The sequence below is a fragment of the Acomys russatus genome, chromosome 23, assembly GCF_903995435.1.
Source record: "Acomys russatus chromosome 23, mAcoRus1.1, whole genome shotgun sequence".
NCBI lineage: Eukaryota > Metazoa > Chordata > Mammalia > Rodentia > Muridae > Acomys > Acomys russatus.
Genome location: NC_067159.1, coordinates 46,195,964 through 46,217,057, shown reverse-complemented (window position 1 = coordinate 46,217,057; position 21,094 = coordinate 46,195,964). Strand labels below are relative to the sequence as shown.

At 39.9% G+C, this 21,094-nt stretch overlaps 1 protein-coding gene across 1 annotated transcript in view; it reads right to left on the bottom strand.

The window, feature by feature from the left end:
• Col24a1 (collagen type XXIV alpha 1 chain) overlaps nt 1-21,094 on the bottom strand; it is a 266,714-nt gene that overhangs the window by 85,080 nt on the left and 160,540 nt on the right. The window contains exons 29-37 of the mRNA XM_051165699.1: nt 19,388-19,441; nt 19,115-19,159; nt 18,949-18,993; nt 14,242-14,295; nt 6,848-6,901; nt 3,091-3,144; nt 2,685-2,738; nt 1,420-1,473; nt 832-939 (exon numbers count right to left, since the gene is read on the bottom strand). Coding sequence (XP_051021656.1) covers nt 832-939; nt 1,420-1,473; nt 2,685-2,738; nt 3,091-3,144; nt 6,848-6,901; nt 14,242-14,295; nt 18,949-18,993; nt 19,115-19,159; nt 19,388-19,441 — 522 coding nt within the window. The remainder of the gene's footprint in view (nt 1-831; nt 940-1,419; nt 1,474-2,684; nt 2,739-3,090; nt 3,145-6,847; nt 6,902-14,241; nt 14,296-18,948; nt 18,994-19,114; nt 19,160-19,387; nt 19,442-21,094) is intronic.

The following is a 21,094-nucleotide window of genomic DNA, read 5'->3' as shown; positions in this document are numbered from 1 at the left end:
GTTCAAGAGCTATCTTCCAGGGAGAAGATTTCCACAGCCCAAAGGTAACTCTGACTCTTTAAAAGGCGGAGGAAGATTGCAGAGCACAGAGGAGAGAGACACCTTTCCTTGTCACTGGTTAGTAGAATCATAGGGATTCTTCTACCAAGGAGCTAACAATTTCTAAAGTCAAGACAACTTAGAGAAATAGTATGGAATAGTCTCCGTGCTTAGAACTATCAGACCAGAGGTAATAGTAAAGCTTTAACCAGCCAATCCAAAGACCAGAGTGCTGTTTGTGGAAGAGCCCTAAATACTCTAAGAGTCTGAACAACAGAGAAACTGTTCTCACTTATCCACATCACACATTTGCCTCAAGGTGAGAAAATCTGTTCACTGCAGCATTTTGAATTCCCTTTAAAGCAATGGAAGTCAGGAGCAGGTACTGGTAGCATAGCATGCTTACAAAGAATCCGTTTATTCTATAACGAGAATGTGGGCCCTATGAACAAAGACACAAAGTATTTACACAAACTCTGAGGCAACAGACCTTCTCCAGCAAAATCTTTATGAAAAGAAGCTCAATTATTTATGAAAAAGTGTCTTTCTGCGTTTGCATCTGAAAACAACTCATCGTCTTGCTTTGTCAAACATTCAAGACACAATTCAACATCTCCAGTCACCATGTAGACATAAAAGGAGGCCAAAGTGTGCATGCATGTTTTTATGCCCATGGTGTGCACATGTGTGTGAGTGTGTGTGGTGTGCATATATGTGTGTGTGCATGTGTATGCATGTGCATGTGTTTACCTATGTGTATAGCACTGAGTTAAGTGAACCAGCAGTACTTACTTGAAGACCCATTTGACCTGGTGTACCCAAGGGCCCTGCTGCTCCTGGTAAGCCCATCTCTCCTTTGTCTCCATCTTCTCCAGGATGTCCGTTTCCTCCTAGGGCCCCCTGGAACACAATGAAAGGTGTTTATTTTTAAGAATGTAGTGAGATAATTATGTCATATAGTAATGATATTTTTAGTCAACACACAAAAACAATTAGGCCTGATATTTAAATTATTCCATTTAAAATTGTAGCTTAGGGCTGGGATGCAGCTCAGTTGCTAGTGTTTGTCCAGAACATATGATGCCTTGGCATTGACCTATGACACTAAATAAATCCTATAATACCAGAACTGGGGAGGTAGAGGCAGGAGGATCCAAAGTGCAGGTCATCCTCAGGATGTACTGTGAGTTTGAAGCTAGCCTAGGATATATGAGACATAACTCAAAAATACATGCATTCATACACACATACATACATACAGACACATTCACACACACACACACACATACATACATTCATTCATACTTTCATGCATACATTTACATAAGCATACATACATACAAACATACATACATATATACAGACATATATGTAGTTTACCTTTAATCCGTCTTTTCCTTGGAGACCTTCTTCTCCAGGAGCTCCTGGGTCACCCTATTTTATTTTGTAGCAGACAAAGTCAGATTAAGTTTTTTACTATCTCACTGATCTTATTTTCTATTTTGTCCCTAGTAAGTGTAGGAAGTAGCTAGTTTGTAGTCATCTGTTTCTACTTTAACCTTATCTCTAAAGAGAACTTGACAGTATAACAAATATGATTTAGTTTGGCTGGAATGCTTAAGCAGTCAGTGTTTTAAATTCAAATATGACGTACTTCTAGAAGGCTAATACATTTTAGATAATTAAAGGTAACATATTCATCTGGAATCTGGAAGTTAATATTGCTAGAACGTGCTTCTGAGATCAGGGAATGCAAACACTGCCATCATAAGAGATGCAGCTCCTTTCCATAAAGAGCTTACATGGGTTAATGTACCAAGATTCAGGCAGGATTATTTTGCCAGGCTTTCAGCTTCTGTTCTTTCTCCCCTCAGAGGCAAAGCTTATGGCCAAGGCACACCAGTAAGCTGCCATTTAGATACGCAAGTTGCAAAAACAGAGCATAGCTTATGAAGAAGCTGTTAAGGCAGAGTTGCTCTCTTTATAACTGCGTTAAAGTCAGTTAATTAGTAGTAATTAATAGTACCACAACACTCTCCTTTATGACCCCTGTATTAAGCTGATCCTTAAGCTCCACCCCTTGAGGAAAATGCAAAGCAATAGACAATATAAATGAACTGTAGTGAAAAACTACCTTGAACGTCATTGTTATTTTAGAGAAAAAGAGCACCCCAACTTACCATGGCTTAAAGCCTGTATATATTACTGTAACTTTTATCAAATTATAACTACTCATAAAAATTCCCTTGCATCTCACTAGATTCATATTGTACTGGGGTTGTTTTTAAATACAAATTATGCATGTTTCAGTCTTTCATCTGTCTGTTAGGTAAGCAAACATCTTGAGTGTTGACCAGTGATCTGTGAACTTCCTCTTCATGTATCACGAAGCAATAACTATGGGACCACATTTTTGGCAAGGTTCTTCAGAGCACACCTGCTTTTGAGAAAAGTCGCTCAGGGTTCCAAATGCCTAACTTAGAATGTAAATAGGGTTTAATGTGCAGTTTTACAAGTCACGAAACGTCCTGCAGTGCATCTGATAGGCTTATTACACTACTTTTTGGTAGGATTTGGGTAGTTCAGTTTTGATTAATCCCCAAAATGTGGGTTAGTGCATTAAGCTTGATATTGTAGGTACTCACACGAGGCCCTGGCTCCCCAGCTGCCCCAGCACTGCCAGCAGGTCCAACATCTCCCTGAAGAACGAAAAGCAAAACTAAGCCTTTCTCACTCAAGTTGCTCTTCTGGTCATAGAGTGCATGTGATAAGAAACAGCATCCTAAGTACTTAGTGCTCTTCTGATGGTCTTAAAGATAGTGTTTGTCACCAGGCATGCCTTTCATCCCAGCACTTGGACACAGTGGATCTCTGGAGTGTCAGGCCAGCCTGCTCTACACAGTGAGTTCCAGTACAGGAAGGGCTACACAGTGAGACACTGTCTCAACCATGCCCCCTTCCCTCACCAAAAAAGATGGTGTTTGTCAAACTGGGGAAATTATGGGTGCTAAATTAGAGACACCCCTCTCTCTTACTCTTCAGAATGGTTACCTTAGCACCTGGTTCACCTTGTAGGCCAGATTCTCCCTCAGTGCCTGGGGGACCCTAAAAGAGAAATATATGACAGGTCTCAAGGTTGTACCAACCCCGTAGGAAGGTAGTTTGAGTTTCAGCTCAAAGGTGAGTCTGTGTGCAGAAGAGGGTCTTCCCCCTCTACACAAACACCAAGGCAGGAGACAGATACTTCTGAGGATTCTTTAACAGTTCAAACACCAAAAAGAACTTCATTTGAAACCAGAACAATTCAGACCATTTCTCCCCAATCTTTTATCACCAAGGCCTTAGAGAACGTGAAATAATCTACTTCCTACAGCTTCAGGTTTCCTATCCTTGGACTCAAGGATGTTTCCCTGCCTCTGATCACAACATCCCTTCCTCCTGTGCTCACTGAAACCCACTTGCTTAAGATCACTTTTTTTTTATATATTTTTAAAAATAAAATGTAGTGTATGATGTAATGATGAAGAAGTTGTCACACTAAAAAGTAGAGTGCCCTTTCATGGTGAGTCTAGTTTTGTTAGGCGAGCTATGATTATTGTGTTGACATTGAAAACACAATTTCTCGCAGTCTTAGGTTCTTTCAAGGTCTGAACTTCGACAGCTGTTGCTGTATTCTTTTCATCTCCCAGACTGTAAGCCACGTCTCTTTGCATCCTCTATGTGGCACCGTCTTCTTTAGTCACTTTACCCTTTCATTCTTTTCATTAGTTCGTTGAGAGTGTTATATATGTGTTGACCAGATTCACGCCGTTTCTCCTATGTCTTCCCCAATTCACACCCCACCTACCCAACTGGGTGTTATTTAAAAAATTCCCTCGAGACCAGTTAGTTCAACCCAAATATTTTTGGGCGTGTGGTCTTCGACAGGAAGGTGTCAACTTACTAAGGACTACAGTCTTCAAGAAAACGTTCCCTTTCGCCCTGCAGCTAACAACTTCCCAGAGCTCTATGGAGTGGATTGTGTGCCGCCTTTTAGCCCTACCACCATCTTTCCTCTACTCTTTTTTTTTTTTTTTTTTTTTTTTTACTTCTTTTCAGGAATTCTTTGAAAAATTATGATGCACAGATAAGACTTTTTATAATTATTAGAGATTAAAATAATGGTCACCTTATTTAATAGTATTTTAGATGAAGGAGGATCAGTTTTTCTTTTTCATAAAGTTGCTGCAGTCCACATTTACTGGTTTTCAAAATAAAATGAAAAGCACATACACAACAGAAGGGATGGGCAGATAATGAAAAGTAGTTCCACTGCTCAGCAGAAATTAGGCTTCCGGGTTTTGGCCCCTTGGTGTTTAGTTCTGTGATCGAGAATGCAGAGGCATGGTGCCTGTGTTTGGATCTGAGACTGACATCATGACTAGCCGACGCTCTTTGGTAATTCCATGTCTCAGTTCCTTCCTCTGTAAAATGGGGGCAATAACTGTATCTACTTCATGAAGCTGTGCAAATCTGTGGGAGCTGCAGAGCTCGTAGGTGCTGCTAGTCACATCAGCACGCTTCAGCGGTCAGGTGTTGTCGAAGTCACTATCCTCAGTGGGCCTGAGAGTGAGGCACATCTCATCTTTCACTTGCTAGTGGGCACTCTCTTTCCCACTGACCCCCAACCACTGTTTAAACCCCTTATTTTCCTCAGAACACCAATGACACTTCACAGCCTTATTACCACAGAATCTCATCTGCTGTCTTAAAACATTCAAGCCATGAGGTATGATTTCTCTGTGCTTTCTCCAGGCTCGGCATGCGGCATAGTCCTGGTCATAGCATTATCTTCAGGTCAGATCTTAGTCAGCCCTGTTCTTTGTAAGGTATTTGCCTTGGGTGGATGAACAGACCTGTGGCTTTTGCTCCCTCACAACCTTCCGGATTCAGGAAGAGGCACTGTCACATAACCTAGAAATGCCAGAATGATTTGACTTCTTTTTCTGCTTTGCTCTCCAAATTCCACATATAAAGGGACTGTAGAATTTATATAACAAGTATCCGTATGAATACATCAATCATTTCAGCTCATCAGCCTGCAGCTCTCCTTCCCTTTCTCTCCTCTTCCTTCATTTCTTTTCTTCCCTTTGTTCTTTCTTTGCAGACAGGATCTCACACCATAGCTCAGCTCACCTTTTCACAGGCTAGCCTCAAACTCGGAAGAATCCTCCTGCCTCAAATTCTCAAGGTCTAGGATTGCAGGTGTGTGCCATCTTCAACAGCCTTTCAATGAGTAGACCTTCCCTTATTTAGTTTTGCTGAAAAACATTTCTCATTTAGCTGCTGGAGTTATTTTTCGAAAACAAGCATCGGACCTCATCACTGTCTTGTTTATATGGTGACTTATAATCACCCAAGATACAAACTTGGGCTTTTTAATAGCGCACTTGAGACTTTTCTTGTTTTTTGTTTTTCTTTTTTCCTACCAAGTTTCTGTTCTCTATTGACACTAAGCACCAAAGATTCCACACAGTTCTATAGTCTAAGGATCTCCCTAATACCATCTTCTTTCCTGGAATTCTGTTATCTGCAGTGTCCTTTCTTGTATCACTAAAGCTCCTTTCTTTTCCTTCAATCTCACTTTTTTTTTTTTTTTTTTTTTTTAACGTTCCCATATACATGTCTCATTTCCCACCCGCACCCTCACCCTGGCAGGGTCAAGCAGAAATTATTTTGTTCCTATATTTCCATAGCAGTATCTCCATGATTGAGCCTAGCCCATTGCAATATAATGACTGTTGATATTGATGATACTCGGAAATAGATTATTAGCTTGTAAAGGAGTCAGTGACCTTATCAGGCATAAAGGTGGAAGGATAGCCTTTTGCAGGAGAGCTGAGGAGGGAAGGATAGATTTAAGGCTCTGAGGGCTTACTCAAAGAGAAAAGATAAGAGGAGGGTGAAGTAGGAGGCGTAGCTTAAGGTGACTCTAAGGGTGAGCTTGTTGGGCATCATGGGAGCTTTCAGTGGGATGAAAACAGGTCAGGAAAGTGATGGACTTTGTGCACAGAAAAAGAAGAACAAGAGTGCACAGATTCTGCATATGAGATGTTTGTGGGCTACTTAGATAGACACACAAAGGCCATCAAGATGCCAACAAATGGTTTAAGAGGAGAGACATGAGTTATAGTGTTTACGGTGACATTGGTATTCAGTTGGCAAAGCCAAGGAGGTTGAAGAGCAGTTTCATGTTGAGTCTGAGAAAGGCTAATGAGAAGAGGAGAGCTGCAGGCTGATGAACTGAAATGATTGATGTATTCATACATATATTCTCTCTCTCTCTCTATCTATACCTATATATGTCTCTCTATATAGACATCTTTCACAGATGTCAGGGCAGTGGGGGAATGTATGGTTTTACTGCTAAAGTAAGAAACTGAAATGAAGTAATTGGATTTCATGATTATAACAAATGTGGTTTATTATTCCAAATGCCATAGTGAATAGGGTGACCTCATAAGATCTAAAAGATGTCACGTCTTAGAATGAAGAGCTATCACGTCAACTCTCATCAGTGAAGGGAAAACTTTATCTACTTTTTGTTCAATCATTTCAGTGAACTAATTCTTAGAGAAGAACCTTTTATATACCGAATTATGTCAACACATTGATCATTTCTGCCTTTTGTAGAGCTTTAGGTTTTATTTTCCAGATATTTAAGAAAATTCTACAAAATTATTCTTCATAACATGCACTTAATTATTTAATTCACCTTGCTTTATAAAACACATTGAATCAAACTTTAGAATAAACCACAAAATGTTACCTCCACACCCATCTCTCCAGGAAGTCCAGCATTACCAGGCAGTCCTCGTAGTCCCTATATTCAAATAAATTAAAGATATGAGAATCACAGTTTACTCTTTTAATAAACAATGTATCTCAATTACATTTTAACAAATAGTATCTGACTGGAATATTACTTTACTCTTCATGTAAATGAAATTCTAACTTCAGTCAATTTATTTGTGTTGTTTTATGAATGATGTTAAATTATGCTGTACTCAAAATAAAAATGGAGCAAGGGGTACTGTTATATTTTATTCTCTAATTCACTTATTCATTCAACAAACATTTATCAAATACCTAATAGTTATCAGGTATTTTGCTATCTTGCTTCTCTTTAACTTGGATGTATTTGTGGGAGGTTGTCTTGGTTTGTAGTTGATTTGGAGGAGCTCAGCTAGTGTGGGTGCTGTCATTCTCCAGGCAGGAGAACCTGGGATGGAGCCAGAGAACAGCGTTCCTCCATGGTTTCTGCCTCTAGGTCCTGGCCTGACTTCCCTCCAGGACGGACTGCAGTCCATACACTGAGATACACCTGCTCTCCCCATGATTCTTTCGGTCAGAATGTTCTCTCACTACAACAGAATGAAAGTAGAACATGTGGTAAGGGCATTCTCAGTGTACCTTATTTAATATGCACGACAGCCATATATCTTCCTAATAACCCTGGCAAATACATGACAAACAAAAATATTTTAAAGGAAAAAAAGTGCGCCCCCTCATCTCTATAGCTTTGTTTTTCCCAGAATTCCATAGTATACAGCATTCCATTTGGCTTCTTTCATTCAACAGCATGTACTGTTGGTTTGTCTATGAATATTTTAACTGATGGCTATTTTATTCTGCCAAATAATACTCTGTTGCACAAATGTAAGGAACTATATCCACTTTTCTGGTTTTAAGGTTATTTTTCCCCAAATAATGCTCTTTATAAAGCTTAGAGGTTTCCCCTCTATTCCAAGTTTGCTGAGAGTCTGTATTTTATTTTCCAGCTGAATGAATATGGGAATTCATCAAATAATTTTCCTGGATGTATTTATGACATTGTATTTTCTTATTTAACCATTAAGGTGATGGAGTACATAGATTTTTGAATGATAAACTCCCCTTGTATACCTGGAATAAATCCTACTTGGTCATGATGTACAATGGTGTTGGATGTGATCCAATATTCTGTTGAGGATTTTTTACTTATGTTCCTGAGTGATACTGGTCTGTGCTTGCCTTGTTCTCTGATGTAGGTATGTGGCTTTGGTCCTCAGAATGAGCCAGGAAGAAGCCATTGCTGCCTCCACCACTGGTCTCAGGCTACACAGAAGTCCCACCCTTGTTTGCTAAGGTGTAGTAGACTTTATCAACTTTAGTACCAGGACTAGTGCTTTCTGCTTTGGACAGTTACTGATTATTTATTTAAGTGGCTAGCCAACATAGACTTCTTCAAATGATTACTTTGTTGAAACAGTCTTTTAAGTAGCTGGTTAATAATATGTAAGTTACAGAGTTTGTGGACATTGGAGCTGCTCATCATTTTAATTTGCATGTGGTCAGTAGTGATGGCCTCCCTCATTTCTGGTATTGGTGTTTGCGTTTTTGTATTAGTCTCTTGATTATTCTGCTAAGGTACTGAGAAATTTTACCTACTTCTTCATAAAAACAAGCTTTAGGGATGATAGATTTTTAAAAAATTAATATTTGGCTTTTATATTTATTACTTACTTTATTATGCCCACTTATTATTTAGTCAACCTTCTCTTGTTTCTAAGTGGAAACTTAGACTATTTATTTGAAACCATTCTTCTTTCTAATATTTCTTTTTTAAATTAAAAAATTATTCATTTATTTTTATTTTATATGCATAGTGTTTTGCCTGCATGTACATCTCTGTGAGGGTGTTGGATCCCCTGGGACTGAAGTTACAAAGATTTTTGAGCTGCCATGTGGATGCTGGGAATTGAACTCAGGACCTCTGGAAGAGCAGTCAGCACTTTTAACTGCCAACTCATCTCTTCAGCCTCTCTAAAATTTATAGTGCAAATTTCCTTTCAATCCACAGTTTTAAGGCTGTATTCTTACTTTAACTTGGCTAAGATATTTGAATCTTTTCATTTGAGTTTTATTTTACCATTATTGTTGGTGTGTGTGTGTGTGTGTGTGTGTGTGTGTGTGTGTGTGTGTGCATTTACATATGCTTATGGTATGTGTGTACCACAGTGTATGTGCAGAGACTAGAGAGCAATTGGGAGGAGCTGGTTCTCTCCTCCCACTGTGGATTCCAGGGATTGAACTAAGGACACCAGTCTTGGGCCTTTTTACCTTCCAAGACACATTGCTGGCATGGGATTTCATTTTGATAAGTATATTATGTAGAAGTGTGGTTTTTAATATCTTCAAATTTTGAGTTTTTTTTCAGCATGTATTTATTTTTAACTTAATTCTGTTATGGCCTGTGAGAAGCCATTGTATTATGTTTATTCTTTGAAATTTGTTAAGATGCATATTTTAGCCCACAGTATGGCCTATCTTGGAGAATGTTTTATGTAGGCTTCAGCACTCAAAGAAAGAATAAGCAGGCTACCAAGATGAGACTTGATAGCCTATGACCATATAGTGGGGAAGGAGGTCCCCCTCGGTCATAGACCTAGGGGAGGGGAATAGGGTGAAAGTGGGATGGAGGGAGGAATGGGAGAATACAAGTGATGGTATAACAATGGAGTTGTAATCTGAATAAATTAATTAAATAAAAAAGAAAAAATGTATATTGCTGAATGAAGGTTTGTTTTTTTCTCCTGGTATCTGTTGAAATTTGCTTTATTCATATAAACTGTCTCAGTTTCTGGCCATTCGTATTATTGCAGTAGCAGTCGTCCCTACACTCACTTGCCACTGGAGGATTAAGCTAAGGCTACAGAGAACAACAGAGGAGCTGAAGGACCAAGTAAAATACAGGCTGATGGGCACTAAACTGTTCTGGAAGGGGCAGCTAGTATTTTGGGGTTTGTGGGTCATGTGGTCTTTGTCTTAACTACTTTAAGTTGCTGCTGCCACAGCTGAAGGAAGTCACACAGTGTGGCTGTTTTGGAGGCACTTGATTCGTAAAACCATGATTGGATTGCCAGCCGCGGCTTGTCTGCTTACACTCATTCCTAAGCACTAAGGTAGGTCTGACACTTCTAGTTTATATGTTTGAGTCCCCTCATTTCTTTTAGCTCCCCCTGCCCTTGGTGTTCTTCTTCTTCTTCTTCTTCTTCTTCTTCTTCTTCTTCTTCTTCTTCTTCTTCTTCTTCTTCTTCTTCTTCTTCTTCTTCTTCTTCTTCTTCTTCTTCTTCTTCTTAACCAAGGTTTTGAAATTGTTAAAACTCAACTTCACTCTTACATCCACTCCAGAAACAACTAGAGAAGGCTACTGTTTGGAACTGAGATTTCTCCTTTAGCCCCAACAGGACAGAGTGAAAATGCAAATGCTGAGGAGGTCAATGCTGAGCCAACAGGAAGGTGCAGTGAGGCCTTGTGAGAAATCAAGGAGGAATGCAAATTCCTGATCGCGCCGGTTTCAGCCAGCGCAGTACTGATGCTTCTTCAGCTCTCACTCTACCCAAGGTCACCTGGCAGTGACTAGGTGCCCTGACTTTCCTCCTACTGTCGCCCTCGCCTTACTTGACTGAGAAGCTCTCAGGTCTCCTTTGCTCCTTGATTCTGATCTGCTCAGCCTATTCTGTCTGTAGAATAAAAGGAGCCCCAACTGAGACAGAGCTCAATTCTCAGTATGTTTTTTATTTATTATTTTATATTTATTTACTCTGTGTGTGTGTGTGTGTGTGTGTGTGTGTGTGTGAGAGAGAGAGAGAGAGAGAGAGAGAGAGAGAGAGAGAGAGAGAGAGAGAGAGAGAGAGAGAGAGACAGAGACAGAGAGAGACAGAGACAGAGAGACAGAGAGACAGAGACAGACAGAGACAGACAGAGAGAGACAGAGAGAGACAGGGAGACAGAGACAGAGAGACAGAGACACAGAGAGAGTGACTTGCCACAAAGCACAGATGGAAGTCAGAGTATAGCACGCAGGAATAATTTCTCATCCCTCTCCTTCCATATGTGTGCTCCAGGACCACTCAGGTGGTCAGGGTTAGCAGCAAGTACCTTAGCTACTGAGTTATCTTGTTGGTCCCATTATGTCTTCTGAAAGACATTGTGGGGAGGCAGAGACAGATAGATCCAGCCTGGTCTACAGGCAAGTCCAAGACAGCAAAGGCCACACAGAGAAACCGTGTCTTGAAAAACCAACCAACGAACCAACCAACCAACCAAAAACCCTTCTCTTTCCTCTCTACTGTCTCTAAGCAATAATGTTTATGTGTCTGTGAGTGCTTGCCTTCATGTATGTATGTGAACCAAATGCATGCCTGGTGTCTCCAGAGGCCGGAAGATGTCATGGGATCTTCTAGAGCTGGAGTGACAGGTGGTTGTGGACCACCACCTAGTTTCTGGGAAACAAACGTGGGTCTTCTCAAGAGAAGCAAGTGCTCTTAGCTTCTGAGCTATCCTTCTAGCTCCAACTCTTAGATTTATAACTCGAGTGTATCATTCTGGTCCGAATCCAATAGCACACTTAACATTTCTCAAAGGCATTTCATATTCATCACTCAACTTGTAATCTCCAGTTTTCCAGCCCAGTGTTCACTTGTTTTTTTGCTTCAATAAGTGTTATTTAATGCAGGAAGCCAGGCGCCCAGGAATGACACTCACAAACGGGCTCTGCATCTCCCACTGCTTTTAATATCTTTGGAATCTTTTTCCTCTCCCCACTTCTTTCTCGCCTGCTTCCCAGAGACTTTTGGCTGCATCTTATCTGAATCTTGGCTCTCGGCTCATTCATCTATGTGGTTCAGTATTATTTATAAGACAATAATCTTATCGTTGTTCCCCCTGGGGCTGGTCATTTTTCCTTAAGGTAACTGTGCAAGTCCCTTGGCGCGGGGCTCATAGAGCTGTGTGTGTGGCCAGCACATCCATCCTGATCTTGTGTCGTACCTGCGTTCTGTCCAGCATCATCGCCATGTTGCCTGTCCTTTAGCCCTGGAACAAAATCTCCTCATCTTGGCTCAGATAACTATTACTTTCCCTTGAGACCACATCGGTCTGCTCATGGAAGCTTTCTTGAGCCGCTAGATTTTATGACAGCTTATTGATCATAGATCCTCTAGGTCTGAGTTCCTACACGGTTAGTCTTCCTTATTTGCTCTGCACCCATGGCTTCAATCAAGTACAGAAAAAGAACAACCATTGAAAATGTCGATCCTGGCCGGGCGCGGTGGTACATGCCTTTAATCCCAGAACTTGGGAGGCAGAGGCAGGCAGATCACTGTGAGTTCAAGGCCGGTCTGATCTACAAAGTGAGTCCAGGACAGCCAAGGCTACACAGAGAAACCCTGTCTCAAAAAACTAAAAAAAAAAAAAAAAAAATGTCTATCTTGAAATTGTGCAGGCTTTTTCTTCACAACGTTCCTTAAACAATGTACTGTAGCAATTATTTACATAGATTTATATTTTATTAGGTATTATAAATAGCCCAGAGATAACTGAAAGTACACAGAAGGAAAATGGGTAGGTGGAAAAAATACGCTATTTTATTTTATACAAGCGTTTTGAGCATCCACAGACTGGCTCTGAGTCGGGTACTGAACTGCTTCCCCAGGGATATTGTCCACTTATATATGCAGCTATTTAATCAATATATTCCTCTGTCACCAGACTGGAAACATCATGCTTACTGTTAAACACCAAGAGCAGGTTTTTTTTTTTTTATAAACATTTGTTTTCTGAATACATTATGCCTTTAATAGAATGCTTGCCTTATAATGAGCAAGCATGCTCATTTTTCCAGTTTCCTTCATTTCTATGATTGAAGCAGTAGTTCAAAAATATATGGCACAAAATTCATTACGTCCTTCATATATTAGTTTATTTGCCAGTCCTGTGACCTTGTGACTTTCACTTAGTTTATATTTTATTTGCCAGTTCTGTGACCTTGCAACTTTCACATTGACATTTTAAGCACTATTAAGTCATTTTTCCAACAACTCTTTCCTTGTATGAATTGAAAATAACATGTCTTTCTTCACATAAATCCTAAGATTTTTTCCTCCACTGTGAGCACGGCTCAATTGGCGCACTTATCAAATAAAATCCACCAGTTTCCATTCCTGCTCCTCACGATAATGTTACTTACTGTGTCCATGATACCTTTGACTACATGACGCTTTGTTTATTGACTTAAATGAATACTCATTGAGTAAACTGAGCCTCCTGGGCATCATACCAGCAAAGATTGCAATGGCCTCTCGGTTCAAGGAGCTTATGGAGTTCTCAGAGACTTAGCTAAGCTCTGCAAAGCAGGACTGTACTGTTTCAGGTCAGACAAATATTAGTGATGAGATAGCAGGTTGAGGCACATAAAACAGAGAGCAAACCAAAGGCTTAGCTACGCAAACTTGACGCCACATCTTAGATATTTATCAGGCAAGAATTACACATACTGTGAACCCTTATTGTTTGGTGAGTTTATGTCATAGGTTAAGCGTGAACTTTTCACTCTTTGGTAAACTTTTCCACTTGTTACTATCTAAATTAATTATGCAAAGGCCACCCGCAAACCTTTGTGTCAACTGGTGATAATATCAACCAGTGGTTCATAAGACGACATTGTGTTGTGAGCCTCAGAAGTACATTACAGCATCTTACATCTGACATGATTCCTAAAGAATGACTCATTGGCAATAAAGACCAAGCTGTGAGAAGGGAGCGCATCTGCGCCTTTCCTTTGCATAACGCACTTTCCATGGAAACTCCAGAACTGAATCATAGCTAGGGAATTGCGGCATATGTTTTTGTATTGTTCATGTAACAGCATTTTGGTCATATTTGCATATTGGCGCCAATCAGATACAGAGCCCGGATTCACTATGTGACCTTCATTATAAAGCCGGCGACTGTGTGTGGCAACACAACAATTACGAGAACAGCAGGCCGTCCAGAAAGAACACTTCTGAGAGTCACTAAAACAAAGTCTTCCTTTTTTTTTCCAAACCAGAAATATACCCCTTTTAACAATCACAGAGAAAAGCACCAAAACTGGACTACATGAAGCCATAAAAGCAACAGAAACTATAACACACACATATGTATGTATGCATGCATGCAAGCCTGTTTGTATGTGTCATGCAGAGATAATACCGTAAAGCAACCATTCTGTAGGTTTTGTCTTTGCTATCTAGGGTCCACACTGATTCTAAAGCCACTAAGAGCACTGCAGACTAACAGACATGCAAAGTGAATGCACCTTACAGGAAAGCCTCAGTTAGAATACATGAGGAAACTTACTGGTTCTCCTGCAAGTCCCTTGTCTCCTGAGCTGCCAGGCAGTCCTTGTAAGCCCTTGACAAACAAACGAGAAATTTATAGGAAAAGAAATAGCATCTGAAAGTGTGTTAGCAGTTCATACACCAGCCTTTGCTCATGGGTCTTTTTTAAGTATTCCTTATTTTTTTTGTCATAAAGTATACACAGTTAAGAATATAATCTTTAGCATTACATAGATCCACAATGTCCATCAACCATCTCCACTGCCCATCCTTTTCATCTTCCCAGTTGAAACCCTGCTAACAATTCATTTATTCCTGTTGCCACTTTCCCTGCTCCTTGTAGCTATCTTTTCCCTGTGAATTTGGCTGTCCAGGTAATTATCATAAGTGGAATAATAGGATGCCTGTTCTTTTGTAACTGGTTTATCTCATTATTTACTTATTTATTTATTGTCTTCATGGTCCTTCCTCAGAGCATGTGTCAAACACCCTTTTTAAAGTTGAACACTATTCCTGTGGATACATAAACCACATTTTGTTCATCGATCTGTTAGGGAACAGATCAGCTTTTGGATATTGTGAACACACTACTGTGAACATAGGTGTGCAAAATCTGAGTCATAGCTTTCCATTACTTTGGACATGTACTAGATGGGCTATATTATAGTTCAACATGAGAGGAAACAAAACTATTCCTTTTTATTTTTTAAGTTACATATAGTTATTTACTTATTGAGGCTAAAGCTCTGTTTTGAGTTCTGAAAAATCGTATGTTCTGCATTCACTTCAGGCTCCTGAATTAAAAGACAGGATCAACACAGAGACCTTGCTCTGCCTGCTCTGCTAACTGCAGCGTGCAGTGAAGGCTCAGACCTTTGAGTGGTGCCTGCTGAGAGTGCTCTGTAAAGCATGCTTGAACACGGAACCAACTTAGAATTTCCATTGATGCTGGGGATTCTGCACAGAGGTTGTTTCACAAAGCAAGGACACACTTTCCATGTTCTCAGCTTTTATTGAGGAGTAAGAGGAAAAGCACAAATTGGCTCAAAATGAAATTCTGCTTAAGGTTTTCAGATGGTGTTAATGATATGTGACTTTTGTTGTTACTCCGTGACTTCTATTCAGTAAGGATGGGAAAAATGGCTATGAGAATAACAAAGACTATTATGGTTGTTTATTGGGCCTCTGTGCTAAGTATATGATAATAGCCACAGTTTTTATAACCATGGGAGATGCATTTTTCTTGTTATTATTATTATTTAGTGTGTGTGTGTGTGTGTGTGTGTGTGTGTGTGTGTGTGTGTGTGTGTAAAATGAATATTCAGGTGCCTGTGGAGGCCAGTAGAGAGCATTGGGTCCCTAGGAGCTGAAATTACAGGGGGATTTGGGCCATGCTGTGTGGATGCCTGTAATGAAACTCAGATCTTCTGAAAGAGCAGGATGTGGCCATAACCCCTGACCCATCTCATCAGTTCCCACCATTCAGATATTCAATTTTAAATAGACAGGATCATTCATAAATAGACAGATAATCTGAGGCTAAAAAAGGATGAATAATTTATACAAAGTTAAAATGGGCAGTAGGTGGCAGAACTAGTATTTGACCAACAGTATGTCCAACTCAAAATAAGATACGTATTATTATCCATCCCATATAGGAGATACTGACAGAAATACATGAGGATCTTTCCCTGAAGCCCCTTCTCACCCAGTGGCCTCTTTACGGTGCAGAATGGCACATAGAGTTTTATATGCGATGAAAGCTGCCTTCAGGATTAAAAGTGAAATAAAAATATTTCACAAATCAAAGGATAATTCACCATTAGCATACATCTCTAAAAGGAACTTAAAAGATGTTTCATAGGCTCCAGGGACATGACCGCATTCAGATATTCAAACCTTCAAGGAGGAGGGAAGATCACTAGAAATGACAAACAAGAAGACGGATAGAAGGCCTGTCTCCTCGCATCAAGCTCTGAAGCACACAGCTAATTTATATTAAAGCAAATAAAATTGTGCTACTATTCAGACAAAAGCTTTGTTTACAATGAGGTTTCATAATACACATAGATGTAATACATACAATAACCACAGTATAAAGACAGCATGTTAAAAATTGTCCTATATGGCTTTAAATTTTACATATATATTCTGCAACATAAATGCTTCTTTCCTGGTATTTTATGGGAAAAGTTTGCTGATCCTGACCTAGAATAACTACTTAAATTAATATTGAGGAGTACAAATCAAAAGTTAATAGGTAAGTTAAGATATAATTTTTAAGACAGAAGGCATTGAGCAAAATAAAGAAAAGCACAAAATAGAAAGCCTAGGTCCAGTCATAGCTATTAGACTAAATAGAAATGGACTAAATGCTCTAATTTAAAAGGCAGGTATTATCAGACTAGACAGCAAGATCCAACTACAGTGTGTTCAAGTTAAATAGCAAGACACAGATGGGTTAAAAAAATGACAAGAAGAACAACTGGGAAAGTGGCAAGCCTATGAAGGCCAGCAAGACTGATGCTCATATTAAATACTGCCATTTCCAAAACAGCATCACTAGAAGAAAAAATAATCACAATTATAATAGAATCTCAAACTACATGAAGCAAAACTAGAAAGAATCAAATGGAAAATCAGAGACATACAAGAATAGAGTTTTTGTTTTTATATTCAGGATAGGGTTTTTCTATGTAGCCTTGACTGCCCTGTACCCGCTTTGTAGACCAGGCTGACATCAAGCTCACAGAGAAATGCCTGCCTCTGCCTCCTAGAGTGCTGGGATTACAGGTGTGCATCACCACACTCAGCTGAACAGAGAGAGCTCTGCACACCCATCTCATGGATTGGTAGGATGCTTTCGTTAAAAACTCAGTAACACATGCAAAGTTATAGTCTTCATGATTTAGCTAATCCAAACAGCCTCCCGGTCTCCACGACTCCACAAGGCTATTTGATCGTGGTCTTTCCTTCTGATTTGACAGCTGGATCACATCAACAGGTGGATGGGAACAGTGTTGGTCCATAGCAAGCACACCTTTCCTAGTTATCAAGATTATTAAGGTACCGTGTGCATTGTTGGGTTCACTTAATTTTTGTTTTTTATAATTCTGACAGTTCTTGGTTTTGTTTGGAGTGGGGTAGATCAGTGATAGAGCATGCCCTTAGGCCCTGGGTCAATCTCTACTAAAGAAAGATGAGGAGGAGGAGGAGGAAGAGGAGGAGGAGGAGGGGCAGGGGAGGAGGAGAGGGAGGAGGAGGAAAGGGAAGGAGAAGGGACAAGAGCAGGAGGGGTTGGAGAAGGAGGATGTTTTTATAGATGTTATCAATCTGTTCTAAATAGATAGGCGACCTATTAAACCAAGGACTTGCTGTTTTTAGGAGCATACAAGAAAAGCAGTCTGATCTCTAGTATATGTTTGTGTTATAGAGTATTGCCTATTTTTTGACAGTACCTAAAGGACTAGAGACTGTAAGATTACTCTGTAAGATAGTGTGAATTTTGGGGGCTCATTTTGCCTTTCCAATGAAATGTTCCTTGCTTCCCTGAAATTGCCTTTAAGGAGTAATCAGTGCAGGCAAAGAGTTTCATAAGCCGCAACAGCCATTATAAACCCATCACTTTCTGTCGAAGCTATGATATCTTTTAAGGTAGCTTTCCCTTCCAGGAGTCCACAGGACTCCTGTGCTGTAGAACTGATGCAGAACGATCATCCTAGTACATTTCATGGGATTAGGAAATGTCCTATTTTTCTAAGCAGAAAATGAAGGTAAAATTCTAAGAAGGTCAACAACATACAGAATGGATAGTTCTGTTTCTGTGGGCCTCATGTTATAAAAATTAGATGAATGGAGTTAAGCTTAGCCTTGCATGCAATGTAGCAGAGTGGCCAACATCTACAGAAGTCCTGCTGACACTGACACAATAATAACCCCACACAATGAATATGAAGACCCAGGGGTGTTCTTTGGGAATGCGTTCGGTTAATGATAAAGGGCAAACACAGCTCTTTCTCAGGACAGTCTTTCTCTCTTTTAAATTTCTGGTGTTTTAGATTTGACCTCCGTCAAATACATTGCTATTATGGAAAACAACAGGCAGGGGGCAGCAGATTTCAAATAGGAACAAGCAAACACTGTCCTTAGTGACAATCACTGGCCTTCTCTGTCTCTTCAACTTTAATCCATTTAAATGATCAAATGATTTAAATTTAAGGCATAATATATTTGTATGACAAATTAAAATGTCATTAACATTGTGATTCAGAGTGAAAGCAATTAAAATACTTATACATGTAAGCTGTGTGCTCATTTGTGTGCATATGTGTGCATATGGATCTGTCAATATTTCTTTTTCATGATGACATCACAGAAATTGTCAGTGCTCAGTGGAAAAGCTGTACAATTCTGGTAAGATGTTGATCAGCAGGAAAACATCTAGCATTATAAAATGCTAAAAACCATTAAAGCAATATAAGATGTACTTGGCTTTGCATTGAAAAGGAAAAAAACAGCACTCAGGGGAGGCAGAATGAAACTAGTGGGAGGTTCTGGAAGCTTCTTGTACACTCTTTATCACACCCTATTACAGTTGTGCATCATAGCATTTATCTCGAAAGGAGTTTTAGACAAAAATTAACCATGATGAATATGAAGTGAAAGTGACAAGTATCATATCAGCTCAATTATTAACAACAATAACACATTAAAGACAAAAACTTACTGGTTTTCCTTGAACTCCCCTCTCCCCAGGGCTTCCAGTCTTACCCTACATGTGGGGAAAAATGCTTAGGTCATATATAGCGTCTTCTCAAAATAGCACAAGGAAGAACATGTAAAATAGGTAGATAAAAAGGTTCATACTAAAGGAGACATGCTTTATTACTTACAGCAAGACCAGGAAGCCCTCTTCTTCCTTGGTCTCCCTTTTCACCCTAGCAAAATATCAATATCAGATGGATTGTTCAGAATTTGAGGCACGGTCTAACATGGTACCGCACAGAAAACAAGACATCAAGTACAGAGCTCAATGTTAAAAAGAAAACACGGCTGGTATGTGTTAAAAACCATGCAGTAGAATAAAACACATCATTATTTACATATTCAGAACACAGTGGCTCTGTCAAATTTATCTGCATATGAAATGGGGAATCAGCAGGTACCTTGGCACCATGTCCCCCTTGGTCCCCTGGGAGGCCATCTGGTCCTCGAGGTCCCTACAGGTAGAAGGAAAAGATCCTGTTGTTAATGTGAACTGTTCCTTTTAAAAACAAGTAATAATCAAGTCCATGTTTGGAGGACTTTATGCCACAGGGTAAGTTAGATGAGTACAAGAACAGCCAGAAGAGTTGCTGAGGTGTTTATAGCCTAAGTTGATTATTTGCTTATTTGGTTTATTTATTTATTTATTTTCTTTACTCAGTAGTCCTCTGGGATTTTGTCTTAAAACAACTCTAAGTTAACTTAAAAGTGCCTGGCTTGTTTGCCTAGGCAGTCTTCTCATGTTTCGTTATTGCAGAATTGCCCTTCTCTCTTTGCATTTTTAGAAAATGAATGTTCGGGAAACTGCACTTACTATGTGTACACTGGGAAGCAGCCACTGGAAGACAGCAGGGGCACAGAATGGGGACAGGAAGCCTATTTATGGGCAAATCTTCTCAATATTAGTTCAATCATTATCTTCAGAGAAGAGCCAGCTGCTCTCATACAGCAAGAAGTCTTACTTTTTAAAAGCATAAATATCTCAGGTCATGCAAGGAACTTAGTTCCATACCCTGTCCACAAATACCTACTGTAGAGAAGAGATAGTAATTGCTGTTTGGTCACATAATTGTGAGTTTCTTCATCACAGAACTTATGGAATACAAAGTTAAGTCATACAAAGGGTAAATAATTCAAGGGAGAGATGGTCATGTAAGGGACCAAGAGGAGGAGTCCACAGGGAGGCAGACCTGCCACATTTGTTCCAGCAATGGAGGCAGCATCTGGGATGTGAGAGGTCAGCCTCATGGACTTATAAGCAGAAGCAGACAGAGGGAAAGTATGAGGAAGAGTGAAGATGCCTAAAGGATGAGATTTAGCCCATGCCTGTAACGCCAACACTTGAGGAGGCAGAGGCAGGCAGATCTCTGTGAGTTTGAGGACAGCCTGGCCTACAAAGCAATTCCAGGACAGCCCAAGGCTATAGAGAGAAACCCTGACTTGAAAAGTCAACCCTCCCCACCCCCTAAAAAAAAGGATGAGACTTTGCTTGGTCAGGCTACTGGCCGCATGTAGAGAAGTGCTAAGAAAGCAAGGCTGGGATTCACAGTTGAACTAGTTGGTGATGGGAAAGCAGGAGGTTTCCATGCAGAGCAATTACACAATCTCCCCTGTCAAGGGCTGAGTTGAAGGGGCCCCTGTGTTGCCTCGAGTACCTTTGTATCCCAGCTGAGGTCCAGAATTTTCTCATGAAAAGCTGTTTGCTACCATAGGCCTCTCCAGGCTGGATTCCTGGGTTAACCATATTCCCAGGCACACTCTAAGGATTTGGAGGGATCACTCACCACCCACGAGGATCTGCTGCTCCATGCTCCCCATAACGTGAAAGCTATGCAGCTACTCATTTGTGTAGGGTTTTACATTAAAATGCTTTCATGCAAGAATGTTTCACAGTGATTATTATTGTTGTTATCATTATTATTATTATTATTATCCTAGTGCTAAACTCAGGGCCTCTAGCATGAGCATACAGTTCATCATTAAACTACTCTTGGTTTTTGGTTTGTTTGCTTGCTTGTTTACATTTAACATTTCACTTACTGAGAGATATTTATTTCTGTGCTTACGATGATAAAGATAACTACATACAGTGTAAAAATAAAAGTGTA